Source organism: Ranitomeya imitator, chromosome 1 (assembly GCF_032444005.1).
Source record: "Ranitomeya imitator isolate aRanImi1 chromosome 1, aRanImi1.pri, whole genome shotgun sequence".
Classification (NCBI taxonomy): domain Eukaryota; kingdom Metazoa; phylum Chordata; class Amphibia; order Anura; family Dendrobatidae; genus Ranitomeya; species Ranitomeya imitator.
In genome coordinates, this window is record NC_091282.1 from 581,117,383 (window position 1) to 581,137,508 (window position 20,126).

A 20,126-nucleotide genomic window follows, 5' to 3' on the forward strand; every position below is an offset into this window, starting at 1 on the left:
CGGTTAATTATCAACAGACAGCCCCGCACTCCCTCCCCGCAGCATGTATTGTCTATTCAAGACTATTTGGCTGCGGCCACACACAGCTGACAGCGGGCTGGACACTTCACACACTGTGCAGTCTGAGACTGCGTTGCTATGACACCCGTCTCACTGGGATTGGATGAGCGAGCCGGCTGGGGTCCACACAGGGTTCAGAGGCGTGTTGTGTACAGCGTGCTACGTAATCACACCTCTGAACCCTGAGGCTGGGCGTGAAGACATCCAGCCGACACCATTACAGTGCCACAGGCAGCAGCTTTTGACTGGAGAGAAAACTAGTGTATATAGTGGTCCCACACTCCACTCCCACACTCCCTGCTGCCCATGCCTGCACCCTGCCCTAGGGTTAGTGAAGTAGTGATGTGTCTGAAGGATCCCAGAGGAAGAGCAGGCTGTTTGATGTGAGGGACTGGGAGCTGAGCCTAATTTTTTTTCCCCTGCTGTTTGTCTATGGTAGCTTCCTCCTACCTGACTGGGGGTTGGGAGGGGTGGAGGAGGAGACTTAGAGCAGTGTTTACAAGTTGGGAATGCTTGACTTGTCCCATCCTTTCTTAACCCCTTAGTGACAGAGACAAATTTTAAAAATCTGACCAGTGTCACTTTATGTGGTAATAACGCTCGAAGGCTTCAACAAATCAAAGTGATTTTGAGACTGTTTTTCCATGACACATTATACTTTATGATGATGATAAATTTAGGTTGATATGTTTTGTGTTTATTTATAAAGAAAATATCAGAAATCTGAAAAATGTATAAAAAAAATAGCAATTTTCAAACTTTGAGTGATTATCCCTTTAATTCAGATAGTCATACAATAGTAGAACATTAAGGCTGTGTGCACATGTTGAGTTTTTTTCACGATGAAAACACAAACTCTTACAAAACGCTTCCCATTATTTTTAATTGAATTCCACATTGTTGTGTCCATGCTTTTTTTTTCTGCGAAAAAACGTATCGCGGAAAAAAACACAATACGTTCATTAATTTTGCGGAATTTTGGAGGATTTGCCGTTATATTATTGTATTGGGAAGATCCTAAAATAAATACGAGAAAAACGCAAGAGGATTTCCTGCAAAAGGAGTCCGGTTTTAATCAGGAAAATTCTGCAAATATTCTGCAACATGGGCACATAGCCTTATAAATAATATTTCCCACGTTTGCTTTACATCGGCACCATTTGTAAAACTTTGTTTTGTGTTATTAGCAATTTAGTAGGTTTACAAATGTAGCAGTAATTTTTAATTTTTTCAAGGAAATTTCCAAAATAATTTTTTTAGGGGCCTATCCAGGTTTGAAGTGACTCTGGGGGTACTATATATTGGAATACACCCAAACTGATACCATTTTAAAAACAACACCTCCTCACATAAGGAAAATTGCTGACAGGTAGTTTATTAACCCTTCAGGTGCTTTTAAGGAATTAATACAAAGTGGCATGATAGGAATGAAAAAGTTGATTTTTACCACCTAAATGTCAGACTTTTTAACAGGTCAGTGTAGCCGACAGACTCTAAGGCCGTTATTTGGCTGTGAATTGCCATGACAAACATCAGGACCACACAATCATGATCTCAGGATGCCGATGGGGATAAAGAGGGAGAAGCCACACTCTTTTAAACATTTATATGACAGTCGTTATTGACAGCAGCATCTAAGGGGGTTAAACAGATAAGGACGGTGACAACACGGATCGTGGCTGATGCAGCAAATTGTCAGCTATAGTGTCCAGTTGACGACTGCTGGATTGTCTCCTGTATGGTGATGCTATTCTCTTATATCTTAGGTCAGTTAAAAGACGTATCGGCAAGGGGACGTGGCCTGGACCTCACGCTGATCAGACGGGTCTGGAAGGAGCTCCCAGGACCCCATTAATTTGAGACCCCAAACCTGCACCTAACCTCCTATAAATACCCCTCAAGACCGGAGAACATAAGGCCCTTAACCTTGTTCCACCTTGAGTCTGCGCCGGGAGAGGCCTTGTGACGACGGGACGCTGGATAGTGTCTGAAGCATTTTGGGGGAGGTCGGGATCGCGGGACCAGCGCTGGCGCGTGAGGCAAGGAGGGAGACTGCGGCACAGCATGGAGAGGATCCGGTGAGTGTGGGGGTGCTGACGGAGCAGGTGGAGGACACTTACCGCTGCGGCGGCCATCTTAACATCGGAGCTGCTGAGAGCTGGTCGGCTCGCGGTCCGGGCCGTCTGAAGTGCGTCCCTGCTCCCCTTCTCTATTGTCCCTTCACGTTTCGCTGTCTTATATCAGACTCGCCTGTCCCAGGTGGAGGGTTTGGGGATGTTCTTGGGCAAGGCTGTGGTGGCTTCATCTTGGCTTCTCCTCCTCCAGGGGGGGTCTCCCTTTTGGCGCCAAACGCCGCCATCACACAGGCGAGCAGGTTCATTCCTGAAGACAACGTTACACCAGCTGATTTACTCAGAACACATAAGACTCCAGGTCATATCCCTACTTGGGTGGGAATTTCTAAAAGGGGAGAGGTGTTTGCTGTTGTGGGAGCTGGCTATCTGATGCAGACACTTCTGCCTCACAAGTCCCACATTTTTTTTTCATTTTTGGTAAAATAAATGACGTAATTCAAAACTACGTCACGCAAAAAATAAAGCCCTCATATGGCTATTTCGATGAAGAAAAAAAATGTATGGCTCTTGGAACGAGGGTGGTGAATAAAAAAAGAAAAAAAATCCAAGTTCTTAAGGAGACCAATAAGAATAAATTAAGTATTCTTCTTCATATTCCCATTTGTCCATTATCAGATTCTGAACATTCTCACGTATGTGAATTGCAGATTTCCTTTTGGATCGTAAAACCGCTAAACATCTTGTCTTGAACTGCATGTATCATCTTTACCTCTTTCACATCAATGGTGCTTCTCACAGCGCTAAGTAACTCTTCCAAGTCTTTAAAGAGAACCTGTCAGCAGAACTTTGCAAAGAAAAGCGAACACAGCCATATTGGAGCTGTGATATGGATTAAAACAATACCTGCAGTGAAGAAATAAGTTTTATGTTTTTTGTGTAATCTTTCAAGTTTTCCTTTAATGAGACATAAAATGAATCCTGGTGCTCTGGTTCCTTAATCATGCCCCTGCTTGAATGACAAGTTCCTGATATTTCCGTGACCTCCCTCCTATTTTAAAGGGAATCTGTCAGTAGGATCAACACTCCTAAATAGTCTATATGGGCATGAAAATCATAGGAAGGTGAATCCATTGTGATCCAATATCTTATTACAGAGAAATCAACATTTTTCTTACATGTAAATGATCTCTTCCAGGCTATGGAGGGGACATTGCCTAGAAAATAATTTCACCTTCAACTCTTATTTTACATGAAGGGGTAGTTACCAGTGTGAGCCACGAAACACAGAACAAGAGAACTGAACTTTGTTTTCTTACAAGCACATTTTTTGCAGCTCTTGAGCTCTGCTGTATTGCAGCAATATTGCACCACTGTCCGCCTGTAAAATGGAAGTTGAGCGGAACCTGCAAATGTGTCAGTTGTAATGACAAGGTCACGCTGGGGGAGGGATAAGTGCAGAACATCGGGAAGAGGGAAGGGGGAGCCCAAACACTAGTGAAGAGGGGGAGTGGAGACCCCTAGGCAGCTCTAAAATCACCCTGTCTGTCCTAAACGTTCCTATATAGGTTCTGCACCCATCACTGAGCAGGAACCTAATCCCAGCCTGACCCTAGAGATAGGCCCTACATAGGGAGGGGATGGGGTAAACACTTGTCAGTCCCCACAAAAACTAAAGAGAGGGTAGACTGATGGGGAAAAAACACAACTTGAGATCACCGATATGTCACACCAGCAATCCTCCAAGCAGGGCCGCCATCAGGGTATAACTACACTTACTGCTGTATGGGGACCGATGACCAGTGGCCACACAGGAGAACCCGCAGGGCCCCGCCTATTGTGCTACTGCTCATCGGGCCCCATCATGCACTAATGTGCTGTGCCCTGCAGGCCTTCGGGACACATGTTAGCGGCGGGGCAAGGGAGATTTCTTGGAGCTATGCACGGCAGTCTTACCTTGACAGCTGCACAGTTCCAACTCCCCCCGCCCTCCCTGAACTTCTGGTCAGGTGTCGGCGCGTATGCAATGATGTCATGCATGAGGACACTGTGACCAAAAGAGGAGCTGCGCCTGCTGGGGTTCGCTTTTGAGGCAAGTATGTAAAATGTTTCTTTTCTTTACAAAATTTATTAAATGGGTGAGAACAGAATGAGAGGGGCCTGCACATGATGAAGGGGGTGCCAATGATGAAAGGGGTCTGCACATGATGAAGTGGGATGCCAATGAGAAAAGCTGGATGTTCGCCACCCCACCCCCCACTACCAGGATGGGACCCCAAATACCAGCGCCGCTCTGGACTGCCCCCAGCTCAGAGCCCTCCAGCCTCGGCACTTACCCAGAGAAGCTGCTGGGTGGCAGGTAATGCAGCTATATGTAGCAGGTCGAGATACAGTAGGTCCTCCTGCTGTCGCTGCTGGTTTTGGACGGTGCAGGGATAAAGGGGAAACCCTCAATCCACCATCCCTTTCACAGGGAGGTGGAAAGGAACCGTCCGCCTCCTTGAATCATAAGCTTTAACAGTGGTGATATAGAGGGGGCTGCACAGACGCCAAAAAAGTGCCTCTGTACATCCAAAGGGTTGAATCCCCCAGGATGGCCAAGGCTGGTTGAATGGCATTAGGCCTCGCTGCAGCCTAAAGTACTGCAGTGCACAGGTGCCGGGTCTCTCTGACCTTTCCCGGCGCCTGCGCACTGCAGTACTTTGCTCTGCCCTCAACAGGGCAGAGAATTACGCTTGCGCAGGAGACGCGGCAGGAAGCAAAGAAGAGGACATCATCGTATGAAGATGGGAGGCGCTGGACCCGGACCTGCGATGCCCATTGGACCCGGACCACACGGGACCACCCCCCCCCCCCCCCCAGGTGAGTATAATCTAACTTGTTTTTCTTATCTTTCAGGTTACATGAGGGCTTATCTACAGCATTACAGAATGCTGTAGATAAGCCCCGGATGGCAGTGGCCTCAGTTTATAGGGCAAAATTGAGGTGACAGATTCCTTTTAAGAGACCCATCGTCCCTAAAAATCAGCCCAGGCGTGGCGTCCCATGTCGCAGGAGGGGGTACATGGAGGCAACACTCCACATTCCCACCTGTTATTGGTTTGGGGAGATCGGAACCTTGAAAGGATCAGTCATCCCTTCATCCAAAGAAAAAAGTAAAAAATCAAAAAATTGGAAAGTTAAAATAAAAAAGGATTTTTGGTCTGAAGACCAGACCCGTGTGCCTCCTACGGACAGTAAGCATGAAATGGTTCTCTTGGAGTCAGCATGAGGGTGTATACTGCAGAGGAGGAGCTAACTTTCTTTGTATTAACTTAGTGTCGCCTCCTAGCGGCAGCATCATAACACCCATGGTCCTGTGTCCCCCAATGAGGTGAAAGAAAAAATGATGATTCCTCTACACTGTGACATCCCTTAAGATATTTGTAGACCGCTATTAACTCTCCTCTTAGCATTCTTTTTTTGCAAGCTAAACATTCCCAGTTCCTTTACCCTTTCCTAGTATGACATACTTTGAAGTCCAATCACCACCTTGTCTGAACTTGCTCCAGTTATTCAATGCCTTTATTTTCAATCATTTTTATTTAATTTTCTCACATAACAGACAGACATTTTACAATAAACATAAGAATCCTGGCAGCGTAGGGCCCTAAAAAAGGCAATTATGCCAAGATATTGCTAAGAATGTTTCAAAACAATATGCGTAACAGATGACACATGCAAATAGCAGACTTTTTTCTTCCCTTCTCCCTCAATGACTTTTTTTTTTTTTTTTTTTTAAATGTGGGGCCCAGAACTGGGCACAGCATATGAGCCTGACCAAGGAGGAGTAGAGGGGGATAATTACTTCACGTGATCTAGACTCTAGGTTTCTCTTAATACATCCCAGAACTGTGTTTGCCTTTTTTGCAGCAGCATTACACTGTTGACTCATGTACAGTCTGTGATGTATTAGTATACCCAAGTCTTTTTCACAGGTGATAGTTCTATTTCTTCCATTCTGTAGATCTAATTCTCATTTTTCTTGCCCAAATGTAGAATCTTGTTTTTCTGCCTGTTAAATAACATTACATTAGTCAGTGCCAAGTGATCAAGCTGATCTAGATCCTGAACTGAGCCATCATTCCATGCTTTGCATCGTTTGCAAATTTGATTAATTTATCTTTAGTTCCCTTATCTGGATCATTTATAAAAATTTTGAACAACAATGGGCTAGGACAGAGCCTTATGGTACCCCACTTGAACTGCCCTTCCAATTGGATGTGCAATAATTTATTACCACTTTGCATACGATCACGGAGCCTGTTATGAACCCACTTAACCGTAGCCTTGTCAATTCCCATCTTTTTTTTTTTTTTGGATGAGACTTTATCAAATGCTTGGCTGAAGTCAAGATATACTATGATATACTATGTTTATTACTTTTCCCTGATACACCCAGTCAGTGATACCATCATAGAAGGAAATTAGATTAATCTGGCATGTTTGCTGCAAACCTGTGTCTTCAAAGTCATTTACAGACAGTCAGTACAGTAGTGTCATGTGAAATTGATAAATATGTTCCACCGTGGTTACAGTGCGGAATGCAACCAGATGTGACATGCCACACAAAGGCAGAATTAGTCCTACTGGTAATTATGTTTCCAGGAGCCCAAACTGACAGCTCAATGGAGGTAGTCCTTCTCATCCTTCATAGGGAAAGGAAACACACGATAGGTTAAAAGAGCCCTTCAACCCTCACCCCTTAAAGTACCACAACAGGATGGGTGCAACTATTTTATTTACTCTTCCCATACAAATGTTAATTCATATGAGCAGAATAAATTCTTAGGAAGGGAGCCCAACGGTGCTGTCAGGATGGAGTCCTAGAAACATAATTCCCCCGTTTCAGGATGTCCCTCCTGACAGCACAGTGGAGACTACCAGAGCAAAGTACTAGGGTGGGACAACTACCGGAAGAACCTTCCTTCCAAAGGCAGTCTGCTGACCTGACTGACAACACATCCAAATCATATTTCGTAATAACGGTTGTTGATGTTCTTGAGCAAGTACAAAAAAAATCAATTTGAAAATGGCCCCTGCACAGTAGCAGCTCTCGGTGCAAACAATACAGTGCAGGCGTGGCGGGCAACATTTTCAAATTGATTTTATTTTGTACTTGCTCAATAACATCAACAACTGTTCTAAATGAAAGTCACATGATGAACATTACCGGAAATGACTCTTGTGGCTCGGCGCTGCGTTCCAAATGAAAGTCACATGAATACTATCGGAAGTGACTGTTGCGCTTCACCTGTGCGTTCCCCTCGGGGGCGCACAGGAAATGATACAGGTACGCTTACCACATGAGGACTGAATAGCGGCCTATTTAATCTGAGCACTGACAGCGACACGGTAAGCCGGTCCTCCCCCCACAGACAGAACGGGTCCTGAATGAGAGATAGATCACGTTTATTGCCCTACCTTCCCCTGATGAGTACATGAGACGAAACAGGGAAGACTTTCCATTGGGGTTACGGCGAGAAGGGTCCCGGTGGAATATAAATCTGGGGTATTGTATGGAAGTTAATTACCTCCCCCTGAATGATTCCTTCGGCTCCCTTTGATCAAGGAAAGTGAGGTGAGATCTTTCCTGGCTATATGTACCTAATATTGAGCTAATAAGGAAAAAATAAGGTGAGCGTATTAATCTCTTTATAGACACAACCTTTCTTTGGATATTTAAGTACCCTGGTGATAAAAATAGGCATTAGACCTACCGGTAATTATGTTTCCAGGAGTCCATCCTGACAGCACCCTGAAGGACGTCCTCCTCCTCCTTGCCGGGACAGGAAACACACAAGAGTTTAAAGGTCCGGTCCCACCCCCAATTCCTCCGTGTTGTAACAAGAACCATCTCATGGAAAATGCAAATAAAAAACTTTAATGAAAGGATCATATTACATCATATTATATATGACAAAACAGGGGGGAAAACTACCAGTGCTGTCAGGATGCACTCCTGGAAACATAATTACCGGTAGGTCTAATGCCTATTTTCCAGGACGTCCCTCCAGACAGCACCCTGGAAAGTACCAAAGCACCTCCTTAGGGTGGGATTACGGCTTGGAGGACCTTCCTCCCAAAAGTGGTCTGCTGACCGGACATAACATCAAGTTTGTAATGTTTACAGAAGGTGCCAGCACTGGCCCATGTCGCATCCCTACAGATCTGATCTAATGATGCTCCTGCTCGCTCAGCCCAGGAAGCAGAAACGCCGCGTGTAGAGTGGGCACGTAAACCTACTGGAGGGGGAATCCCCTCAGACTGGTAAGCATCTGAGATTACTGTCGTGATCCAACGTGCAATTGAGGCCTTAGAGGCCTTTTTACCCTTGTTATTTCCCTCCAAAACAATAGAGGTTTGGGTCTATACGCCAAGTACTTGTAGCCTCCAGATAATCTATAACCGCCTGTCTGACATCCAGCGAGTGGAGAGCTTTCTCCTTCGTGTTGGAAGGGTTGTTACAGAAAGAAGGAAGCACTATCTCCTGATTTCTATTTTTAGCAGAGCCTACCTTTGGTATGAATGCGTGGTCTAGTTTCAGGATTAAGCTATCATCCCTGATCTGGAGATACGGGTCTCTGGTACACAGGGCTTGGATTTCCCAAACCCTTTTGGCCGTGGTGATCGCCACTAGAAAGGCAGTTTTCCGTGTGTGAATTGATATAGGCATATCCTCACCCAGAGCGTAAGTACCCCTTGGGACCTTAACCTGAGGACTAAGTTAAGGTCCCAAGATGGAGACAACTACCTAATGGAGGGACGCATCCTCTGGGTAGCCCGAATGAACCTTACTATCCATGGGTGAGATGCTAAAGGATAGTCTAAGAAAGAGCTTAATGCTGAAACCTATACCTTTATGGTTCTGGGTCTAAGACCCCTGTTGAACCCTTTTTGAAGGAAGTTTAAGATACCAGGCATGTCCGGAGAGCCTGTCACAACGTGGGACCTGCCACCCTCCAGACAGATTCGTTTCCAGATTTTTAGGTAAATTGCTGATGTTACAGGTTTTCTACTAGCCTGCATAGTGGCTATGACCTGATTTGATAAGCCTGTAGCCTTTCAGGATCCAAGCTGAAAGACGGAGCTTTCCTGGGTTCGGATGGTAAACCGGACCCTGGTGAAGGACATAACCCCGCAGAGGCAACTGGATTGGGTTGTCGATCGCTAAGGCCCCTAGTAGAGGGAACCAGCTTCTTCTTGGCCAGTACGGAACAATCAGAATGACCTTTGCTTGGTCCTCCTTGATCTTCCGCACAACAGCTGGAATCAATGCCAGGGGTGGAAATGCATGAAAGAGGTTCCACCCACCTTTGGCTCAAGGCATCTATCCCATCTGGAAGATCCAACGGGTTCAGAGAGAAGAATTTTGAGACCTTCGAGTTTCTTCTGTTTGCAAATAAGGCTATATTGGGGGTTCCCCACTGATGACATAACTTCTGGAAGATATTCTGGTTCAGCTCCCACTCTGTTGGACACACTCTCCATCTGCAAAGGTAATCTGCTATCACATTCTGAGAACCTTCCAGGTGGATTGCAGTTATGGATAAAACTATCTTCTGCCCAGCTGAAAATTGTTTCTGCTAGGTCCTGCAGTGGTCGATAACTCGGGCCTCCCTGATGTTTCAAGAACGAGACCGTTGTCACGTTGTCGGAAAATATTCTGACATGACAATTTGAGAGCGTGAGCCGATTTCGTCTTAAGGCCTCCCATACGGCATATATTTCTTTGAAGTTGGAGGATCTGTCTCTGATGTTTGCTGGCCACCTGCCCTGGAGGATTCTGCCTTGTAGATGAGCTCCCCAGCCCCATGTGCTGGCATCCGTAGTGACCACTACGTAGGGGGAGGTGGACCATAATACACCCACCTTTAGGTTATCTGTCTGTGTCCACCAGTGGAGAGATCTCTGTACTGGTCCTGATAGCCACAAGGGAGCATCTAGTGAAGACCGGCGGCGATCCCAAATGGACAGAATCTATCTCTGCAGGGGTCTTGAGTGTGACTGTGCCCATCTGACACATGGTATGCATGCCGTCATTAGTACGTTCATAGCAATCCTCGTGGAAATTCGATGTTCCAGTATGTACCGGACTCGGGCTCGAATTGTCTCCTGCTTGTCCTCTGGTAAGTGCAATATTCTGCATCTGGAGCCTAGACACACTCCCAAGAAGATCTTTGTGTTCTGGTAACAGGTCGGACTTCTGCCAGTTTATGACCCAGCCTAGATGTTCCATTACTGATATTGTCCGGATCCTGTGATCCGTCATGATTTCTACTTATTTTGCCACGAGAAGAAAGTCGTCCAGGTATGGAATTATTATGATGCCTTCGCTTCTCAGGAAGGCCAACACCTCTGACACCAGCTTTGAGAATATACGGGGTGCGGAAGCCAGTCCGAAGGGGAGGCCCTGAAACTGGTAGTGGCAGGTCCGGGTTGGCAGTGCTACCGCAAACCTTAGCAGATTCTGTGAAGAAGGATGCACCGGGACCTGATAGTAGGCACTCTTCAGGTCAAGAGTGCACATTACAGCGTCCTGATCTATGAGATGAACTGCTGACTGGGTAGATTCCATTCGGAACCTTTTGTATCTCACCCAGGCATTTAAAAGTTTTACATTTATTACAGTGCGAGTTTCACTGGACGGTTTTGTGATGGCGAATAGGGATGAATAGTGCCCCCTTCCTATTTCTGATGGAGGAACCGGAATTATTACTCCCTGAGCTTGTCCTATAAATCTATTAGTATGGCAGAATCTGCTGCGACTATGCTGAAGCGATGTACCTTTCTGGAGGAGGGGCGTAAAGCTATATGCTGTATCCCTCTGACACGGTTCTGCGAACCCACCCACTGATATTTTCTGCAAAGTGACGTAGCCTTCCCCCAATGCAGGTGGTGTCATTGTGACTTGGTTCTGGAGGTTGGACTAAAGAAGAAACCTCTGCTCTTATTACCCTGGCTACGGGAGCCTCTGTAGGACCCTCTGCTGGACCTACTCTGCCCTCTGAAATCATACTGCTTCATGGAGAAGAATCCTCTCCGAAAGGGCTGGGACCATTTAGGTTTGTCCTCAGAGAACCCCTTCTTTTTGTCAGAGGCTGACTCAAGGATACTATCTAACGCTGGTCCAAATACCCTCTGCCCTGAAAATGGAATGGAGCAGAGCTTGGTCTTAGAGGCATTATCTCCTGACCAGGACCTTAGGGTACCGTCACACTATACGATTTACCAACTGTAAACCGCTGTCACCGCTGTGCTCTGCTTTCACTTTACGGCCGGCAGTCAGTGAGTGCGGGAAGCAGATGGCAAGGGACCTGACGGACACCAGAATGTAAGTATGTACTGTTTTTTTTTTTTTTACATTTACGCTGGTAACCAGGGTAAACATCGGGTTACTAAGCGCGGCCCTGCGCTTAGTAACCCGATGTTTACCCTGGTTACAAGCGAACGCATCGCTAGATCGGTGTCACACACACCGATCTAGCGATGACAGCGGGAGATCCAGCGACGAAAGAATGTTCCAAACGATCTGCTACGACGTACGATTCTCAGCAGGATCCCTGATCGCTGCTGCGTGTCAGACACAGCGATATCGTATGGATATCGCTGGAACGTCACGAATCGTACCGTCGTAGCGATCAAAATGGCACTGTGTGACGGTTCCCTTAGCCATACAGCCCTCCTAGCAGCACTAGACAGGGAACTGTTTCTGGCAGAAAATCAAACCGACTCCGCCGTCATATCAGATGAGAATGCCATGGCCAACTTCATAACAGGAAGGGAACTCAGGATATCAGATCTAGGAGTCTTATTGGACAAATGCTCTTCCAACTGACCCATCCATACGTAGAAAGATCTGGCCACCGAAGTGGCTGCTATGTTTGTCCTAATTAGGGCCGCAGAAGCTTCCCAGGCCCTCTTTAGGAGAATGTCGGCTTTTCTGTCCATAGGGTCATGCAAATTAGAAGAGTCCTCAAAATGTATGGCAGTCTTTTTGGTAACCTTTGCTACAGGAATGTCAATTTTAGGAATTTCCTCCCATAACTTGACTTCTTCAGGGTCAAATGGTAAGTGGCCTTTAAAGTTATGAGATAGCACCAGCCGGCGCTTAGCATCCTTCCATTCTTCTAGAACCATGGCCTTAATATGATCACTTATAGGGAAAACTGTCTGATTTCATGACAGAAGTCCCCCGAACATCAGGTCCTGTCTGGACTGTGGCTTAGAGGTCTCCTCAATCTGCATGGTACTCCTCACTGCCTTGACAAGCTCGTCTGTCTCTTCTGACTGAAAAAGGTACTTTCTGGCTCGATCCTGGTTTTCTGCTGGGAGCACCGCTCTTCTTTTGATAGAGTCCTTTAGATCGGAACCTTCATCAGGAAGTATACTCCGGCTCCCTTTGGTCTCTCCTGCCTGGCTCGCTTCCGGCCTGAGATGGGGCTGGACGGACGTGACTGTGAGAGGCTGGACATAGAGGCCTGAACCTCCTCCCGAATTAGGGATCTCATCTCTGAAAGCAGCGATGACTGCTCATCTTTCATCACCCTTGAAGTACAAGGTGCACAGAGTCTTGCCATGGGAGTCTGGAAGTATTACATGGCATACAGGACATCTGTTGGACTTCACCAAGACATTGCCAGGTTTTTTAGCTATGACCGGGGGAGCAGCGGGGTTTCCCTTATCCTAAACGACCTAAGATAGGGAGTAATAAGCTAGATGGCGTGCTGGGATTTTTATCTGAGGTAAGGGTGGACTGCGCAAGGCGGACTTACCCCTCCATCCTCGATCATGTCTCCTTCCATAGATGTGATCTGAAGCTGGAGCCAGAAGCACCACTGCACGATGCTGGACGCTATTGAATGTAGCAACCACGCCGCTATGCGTTCCACCGATAGAGAGCTCGCTCTCCCCGCTTTCAATACATCACCGGAAGTAACGTTACCGGCACTGACGGTACCGGAAGTGACGCGGCTCCACTGAGACTCCGGAAACTGCCCGCTCAGAAGCTCAACGTGTCATGCTGGATGTAGTGTCGCCAGGACAGCACCCTCTCGCTGTCTGAAAGAAACGCTCTCCACGCCAGGATCCCTATCCTTGTGGCGCCGCGTCCTGAGCCTAGAGCCTCTCACTGGGAGGAACGGCTCTATCCCGGAGCCTCGTCCTACTCCAGGCCTTTCTAAGTAATGTAGTGGTTTCACTACACCTTTGGCACACTGGGTGTTCTCAGGGTATACATCTATACGGATTATTTATTATTTTATTATACTACTTTATATAGGTACTCTTCTATTTACCCTGTTAACGTTAGTGTGCTTTGCTAACTACTATCCAGGCCTTTGGGGTAGAGGGACTCCCCTCTGGGAAGTTTCGACCCTGAGCCTCTTGACAGGGGGAAGGATATTGGCTGGCCGCACGATCCCCCTGAGCTCGATAAGCTTGCGCAGCTCTTCTCGTGTGTCCCACCATGCAGGGACAGGAAAAACACTGAGGAATTGGGGGTGAAACCGACCTTTAAACTTTCGTGTGTTTCCTGTCCGGGCAAGGAGGAGGAGGACGTCCTCCAGGGTGCTGTCAGGAGGGAAATCCTGGAAATGATGATTGTCTATAAGGGACTTATATCATTTTGAGGACAAGTATTATCATTGGGTTTTTTTATGTAAATATACATCATTTTAATCAGTATAATGGCTCCCTTTAAATTCAGCTAGGTTTTGGACAACCCCTTTAACTTTATCGCTGATGTTAAATGAGGATGCCATCTATTTAACACAGCCAGTTTCATTCATCAACAACAGGAAAACAAGTGGATAAAGAATTTTCAATAACTACTTACAAGAATTCTCTTCTTGACATCTTCCATCCCATAGTGATCTTCTTCCAATACTTCCTCAGCTTTCCTCAGGTCCAAATTCTCATGGCTGCACTTTCCCCAAGGAATAGATGTTAACCAATCCAAGTAATTTCTTGTTACACTGCAAAAAAATAAATATTTGATTAAAAAAAGGTTCCGTTTGCCTCAAATTTTGGGAATACACATTTCAAACAAAGCCATGTACTGAATTCATCCTCTCAGGGAGGTTAACAGTGTGTTCACTACACTTTTCTACATAGAGGAAACCTGCACTCTTTTTAAACAAAATCTGTAAAATGATTGTAAAAAAAACCAAAGCGCCAACAGTAAATTAAAATGTAATTTAAGTCTCTCACTTGAATTCAGAAGAATGGTTATCAAGTAATCCCAGTTTACCAAGCTCTTCATCAATTACTTCCATGACATGCTTTGGGACTTTAAGATCATTTAACCTCTCCCGAAACTTTTCTTCAATAGCATCTTTATCTTCTTTCTCCAGGCCAAGCTCTTTCTTTATGATCTTTAGTTGTTCTTGCAACAAATACTTTCTATGTGTTTGTTTAATCTTTTCCTCTACCTACAAAACATCAGAACACTTTTTAAAACCAATACCTGATTTCCTTAACGAGTACATATATACTTTATGCCCATTTTCACATTACAGACCGCAAGACACCGTGAGTATGTGGCACGTAGGTTTTTAACCTGCAAGGTAAAAAAAAAAAAATAACAAACCAATGCATCTTCCTTCTGAAAAAAAAAACAAAAAACAATATTTTTGAACTCGGAATATTCATTTTTCTTAAGAATCGGCACACGTGACCACCGGCAGCAGCAGGAAGCAGCTGTGCTCTGCTTGTGAGCAGCGCATGATGTCCTTGCGTTATGACGCGGTGTAACGTAGTCCGTCTAACGGACGCCATTAACGCTCTGTGAACCCGGCCTAAGAGTAAAGGTTTGTTTTGTTTTTTTAAAGGGAATCTGTCACCTCAAAATTCGCCACTAAGGCCACCGGCATCAGGGGCTTATCTACAGCATTCTGTAATGCTGTAGATAAGCCCCCGATGTAACCTGCAAGATAAGAAAAACAAGTTAGATTATACCCACCCAGGAGCGGTCCAGTTCGATGGGCATCGTGATCCGGGTCCAGCGCCTCCCATCTTCATACGATGACATCCTTCTCTTTGCTTCCTGCCACGGCTCCAGCGCATGCGTACTTTATCTGCCCTTATGAGGGCAGAGCAAAGTACTGCAGTGCGCAGGCGACGGGAAAGGTCAGAGAGGCCCGGCGCCTGCGCACTGCAGTATTTTGCTCTGCCCTCAACAGAGCAGATAAAGTACGCATGCGCTGGAGCTGCGACAGGAAGCTAAGAAGAGGATGTCATCGTATGAAGATGGGAGGCGCCGGACCTGGACCCGCGACGCCCATCGGACCGAACCGCATTGGACCGCCCCTGGGTGGCAAATTTTAGGGTGACAGATTCTCTTTTTTTTTTTTTTTTTTTTTATTCAAATAAATTTTTATTAAGAATAACAAGATAAATGACATGTTACATTCTCATTTTCAACACAAAGCTTTTTTCTCCCCCTTCAAACATTCCCCTTCAATCCCACCACCCCCCAACCCCACCCAACAAAGCAGCTCACCTTGCTTAGCACTTCCATCATTAGACCAATATACTATTTAATCCCTCAGCCAATAATATAAGCCACATTTAACATTACCATTAATTAGGAACCTTAATTAACTCTCCCTCTATAATACCCCTATCCCATAGCAATCCACGGAGACCACATTTTATTGAACATTTCGATTTTCCCTCTTTTTGTATAAAACCCCTTTTCTAGTGTCAGGCCCTGCTTCACATACTGGAAGAACTCTCCTCTTGACGGCGGTTCTTCCCTAATCCAATTTCGAGCTATTACCTTCCTAGCCATGTATAACAATCTGGCAATAGCTATCTTTAGGTTGTTATCCACTCCAATCTCATCCACACATCCCAACGAGCACACTATAGGATCCCTTGGCACCTTACAGCCATACGCACCTTCCATACGACTCAAAACTACCACCCAAAAGGTGACAGATTCTCTTTAATCTTTTCTGATTGGGCCATGAATACCAGGACTGGGATGGGGACAATCATACCAGCAAGGGGATGGGGCCAATCAATCATTCCAGGAACTGGATGGGGCCAATCAATCTTACCAGGAACGGGATGGGGCCAATCAATCATACCAGGAACGGGATGGGGCCAATCAATCATATCAGAATAAGAGTGGTTCCAATCAATCACATCAGAATATGAATGGGACCATGTATACCAGGAACTGGAGGGGGCCATGTATACCAGGAAAGGGATGGGGCTAATCAATCATACCAGGAACTGCATGGGGCCAGTCAATCATACCAGGAACGACATAGGGCCAATCAATCATACTAGGAACGGGATGGGTCCAATCAATTATACCAGGAACGGGATGGGGCCAATCAATTATACCAGGAACGGGATGGGGCCAATCAATCATATCAGAATTAGAATGGGGCCAATTAATCATATCAGAATAAGAATGGGACCATACATACAAGGACTGGGATGGGGCCATGCATACCAGGATGGGGATGAGGGCCATGCATACCAGGATAGGGATGAGGGGACCATATTTACCAGGATAGGTGATCTTAAGCACAGAATTGACCATATTTGCTTCAGGCTTTTTTTCCAATTTCCTCCTCTAAAACCTAGGTGTGTCTTATGGTCCGGTGTGTCTTATAGTCCGAAAAAGTATGGTACTTACAGTGGGGAAAAAAAGAATTTAGTTGGCCAAGTTGACTTTATCACACCAAGCTGCTTGCCTATTGCAGATTCAGTCTTCCCCGCCTGGTGCAGGACTACAATGTTGTTTCTGGTGTCCAACAGCTGTTTGGTCTTCACCATAGTGGAGTTTAGAGTGTGACTGTTTGAGATTGTGGACAGGTGTCTTTTATACTGATAAGTTCAAACAGGTGCCATTACTACAGGTAATGCGTGGAGGACCATAACGAAGTTACAGGTCTGTGAGAGCCAGAAATCTTGTATGTTTTTAGGTGACCAAATACATATTTTCCACCATATTTTACAAAATAAATCTTGCCAAATCAGACAAAGTGGTGATTTTCTGGATTTGTTTTCTCATTTTGACTCTTATAGTTGTGGTCTACATATGATGCCAATTACAGGGCTTTCTCATATTTTTTAAGTGGGAGAACTTGCACAATTGGTGGCTGACTAAATACCTTTTTTCCCCACTGTAAGTACATGTGCAAAATAATTCTTCTAAATATTGAGCCAGTCGATTGACAATTGGGATCAGGATGTAAAAACCTCTTTAGGGCACACTTGATCTTGCATTAATAGTTGTACCTAAATTCCTTGCCTCTGTCCTTTTCCCCATCTCTAAGTTGTAGTAGGTGGACAGGTGTCTATTTTCAAATGAATTATGTAACTACCGTATTATTCGGACTAGAAGAATCACTTTTTTCCTCCAATCATTTATAGTCGGATGTACCTGCTGTGGATGGGGGGGGGGGTGAGGTGGGAGAGCAATAGTGGCTGATAAGCGGGTCACAGGAACCAGAAGCCGGATGCTGTGGCTAACTTCTAAGTCCGCTGTTAAAGAAAAATGAATATTCACTGCTACTCATGCACATAATCCCACCCACCTCTACGCATTGAAGCCGACAAGGGGTGGGAGGGACTATGAGCATGTAGAGCAGTGAATTTTCATTCCCTTTAGTAGCAGGCACACGTGATTGCCCTGCCACTACAGGAAGCCGGGGGCTGCGGCTAACAGTGTGCCTGCAGCTAACAGTGTGCCTGCTATTAAAGAAGATGAATATTCACTGCTCCACATGCCACAGTCCCAGGTGTGGGGAGCCATGAGTATTCCGGCAACTGACCTCGTCTTGAAAGCAGCGCATGATATCACTGCCGTGAGCTGCTTACAAGCATAAATCAGCTCAGAACAGGACGCTGCGAGGGATCGCAGGGAAGGGAAGTAGAACGGTTTTTATTTTTCTGATTAGGACCATACATACCAGAATGGGGAAGAGGGGGCCATGCATACCAGAATGGGGATGAGTGGACCTTGCATACCAGAATAGGGAAGAGGGGGGCCATGTATACCAGGAAGGTGATGAGGGGCCATATATACCAGGATGGTGATGAGGGGACCATGCATGCCAGAATGGAGATGAGTGACCATGGATGCCAGGATGGGGGATGAGGGGGCCATGTATACCACAATGGGGAACGAGAGGGCCATGCATACCAGGATGGGGATAAGGGGGCCATGCATACCAGAATGGGGACGTATGTATACCAGGATGGGGGATATTAGTACAGAATTGCTACCCCTGTAGCAGTGTCAGCAGCAGATCACCCACTCGTTCATGATAGTGCGTCAACCATACATTGCTTCAATTTTTTCTATTTTCCTCCTCTAAAACCTGGGTGCGTCCTATAGTCCAAAAAATACTGTATATATCTTTACAAGGAAGGAAGAGCTTGCTGAAGATGGTAGGCGTGACGAGGGAGCAATTAACATTATACACAGCAGAGCAAGTCCTACCCAGGCAATCATGCGACACAGTTACCCATAAAGACATTATCAAAAAATTGGACAGATGCAATTGACGAGGGATAAGAAAATATTACTGCTGGACTATTACTGGTGAGTTCGCTTTATCTGCTCAAAAACAACTGCTTCTACAATGCACTACGGGGGAGCATTGATTTTGATTGGTGAGATTTCTAAAGGTACCTTCACACATAACGATATTGTTAACGATATCGTTGCTTTTTGTGACGTAGCAACAATATCGTTAATAAAATCGTTATGTGTGACAGCGACCAACGATCAGGCCCCTGCTGGGAGATCGTTGGTCGCTGAATAAAGTCCAGAACTTTATTTCGTCGCTGGATCTCCCGTGGACATCGCTGGATCGGCGTGTGTGACACCGATCCAGCGATGTCTTCACTGGTAACCAGGGTAAACATCGGGTAACTAAGCGCAGGACCGCGCTTAGTAACCCGATGTTTATCCTGGTTACCATCCTAAAAGTAAAAAAAACAAACACTACATACTTACCTACAGCCGTCTGTCCTCCAGCGCTGTGCTCTGCACTCCTCCTGTACTGTCTGTGTGAGCACAGCGGCCGGAAAGCAGAGCGGTGACGTCACCGCTCTGCTTTCCGGCTGACCGACGCAGTGACCCCTAAGTTTGAAGAATGGCTACAACAGATCCCAGTAGCAACACATCTGAACTCTCGGTCCAGAAAAGCGCAATGCTGGGAACAGCTAAGATCATGCGCAGAACTCTCAAACTCCCAGGCCTCTGGTAGAGGACCCGAGAATGAGAAAGGATAACAAAGACCTTTCCCATTGGGGGCAAGTAAAATAAAGGCAAAACATAAATTTATGGGATAAAAAAAATAAAAATTAGCAGCATGTGCATATGTATTCACCACTTTTGCTATGAAGCCCCTAAAAAAAATCTGGTGCAATCAATTACCTTCATAAATCACATACTTAGTGACAGTAAGTCCACCTGTGTACCATCTAAGTGTCACATGATCTGTCAGTATATATGTGTTATCCCACAAGGTGGCCATTTCTTTGGGATACCGGATATAGAGTGTGTTTTCATATAAATGCTGTGAATTATTATGTGGACTGTGCATTTTAAATACATTGTGAGACCAGCTGACAGGCAGCAAAAAAGGCTTAATCTCCTCACAGGCTTGATCAGGTGAACCAGCTCTGCTTTAATATGCAGATGGTTCTGGAAAAACACCTCACTGCAGTCAGCCAATGACTGCAGCTCTACAGTCACATAAAAAGGGGAGGAGCTAAATCCTGTGAGATAGCTTTAATTTGAAGTGGCAGTTGGTGGTCGGACATCTTGAGAAGAAGCCATTTTGTAGGTGAAGGAATTACCTACCTTCTCCCTGCCTGCTTTGCTTAAAAAGGGAACTGACACGATAAGGGGACTTAATAGTCTTCATATAAGGAAGACCATCATTGCACCTCTAGGAGGAAGAATTACCTCAAGGCAGAAAC

General features: G+C 45.7%; 1 protein-coding gene across 8 annotated transcripts in view; it reads right to left on the minus strand.

The window, feature by feature from the left end:
* The window catches only part of LONP1 (lon peptidase 1, mitochondrial), a 480,916-nt gene that overhangs the window by 292,416 nt on the left and 168,374 nt on the right, over positions 1-20,126 (minus strand). For all 8 annotated transcript variants that reach the window (XM_069767869.1, XM_069767870.1, XM_069767867.1 and 5 more), the window contains 2 exons: positions 14,382-14,602; positions 14,008-14,146 (listed from right to left, as the gene is read on the minus strand). In XM_069767869.1, the coding sequence (XP_069623970.1) occupies positions 14,008-14,146; positions 14,382-14,602 (360 nt within the window). The remainder of the gene's footprint in view (positions 1-14,007; positions 14,147-14,381; positions 14,603-20,126) is intronic.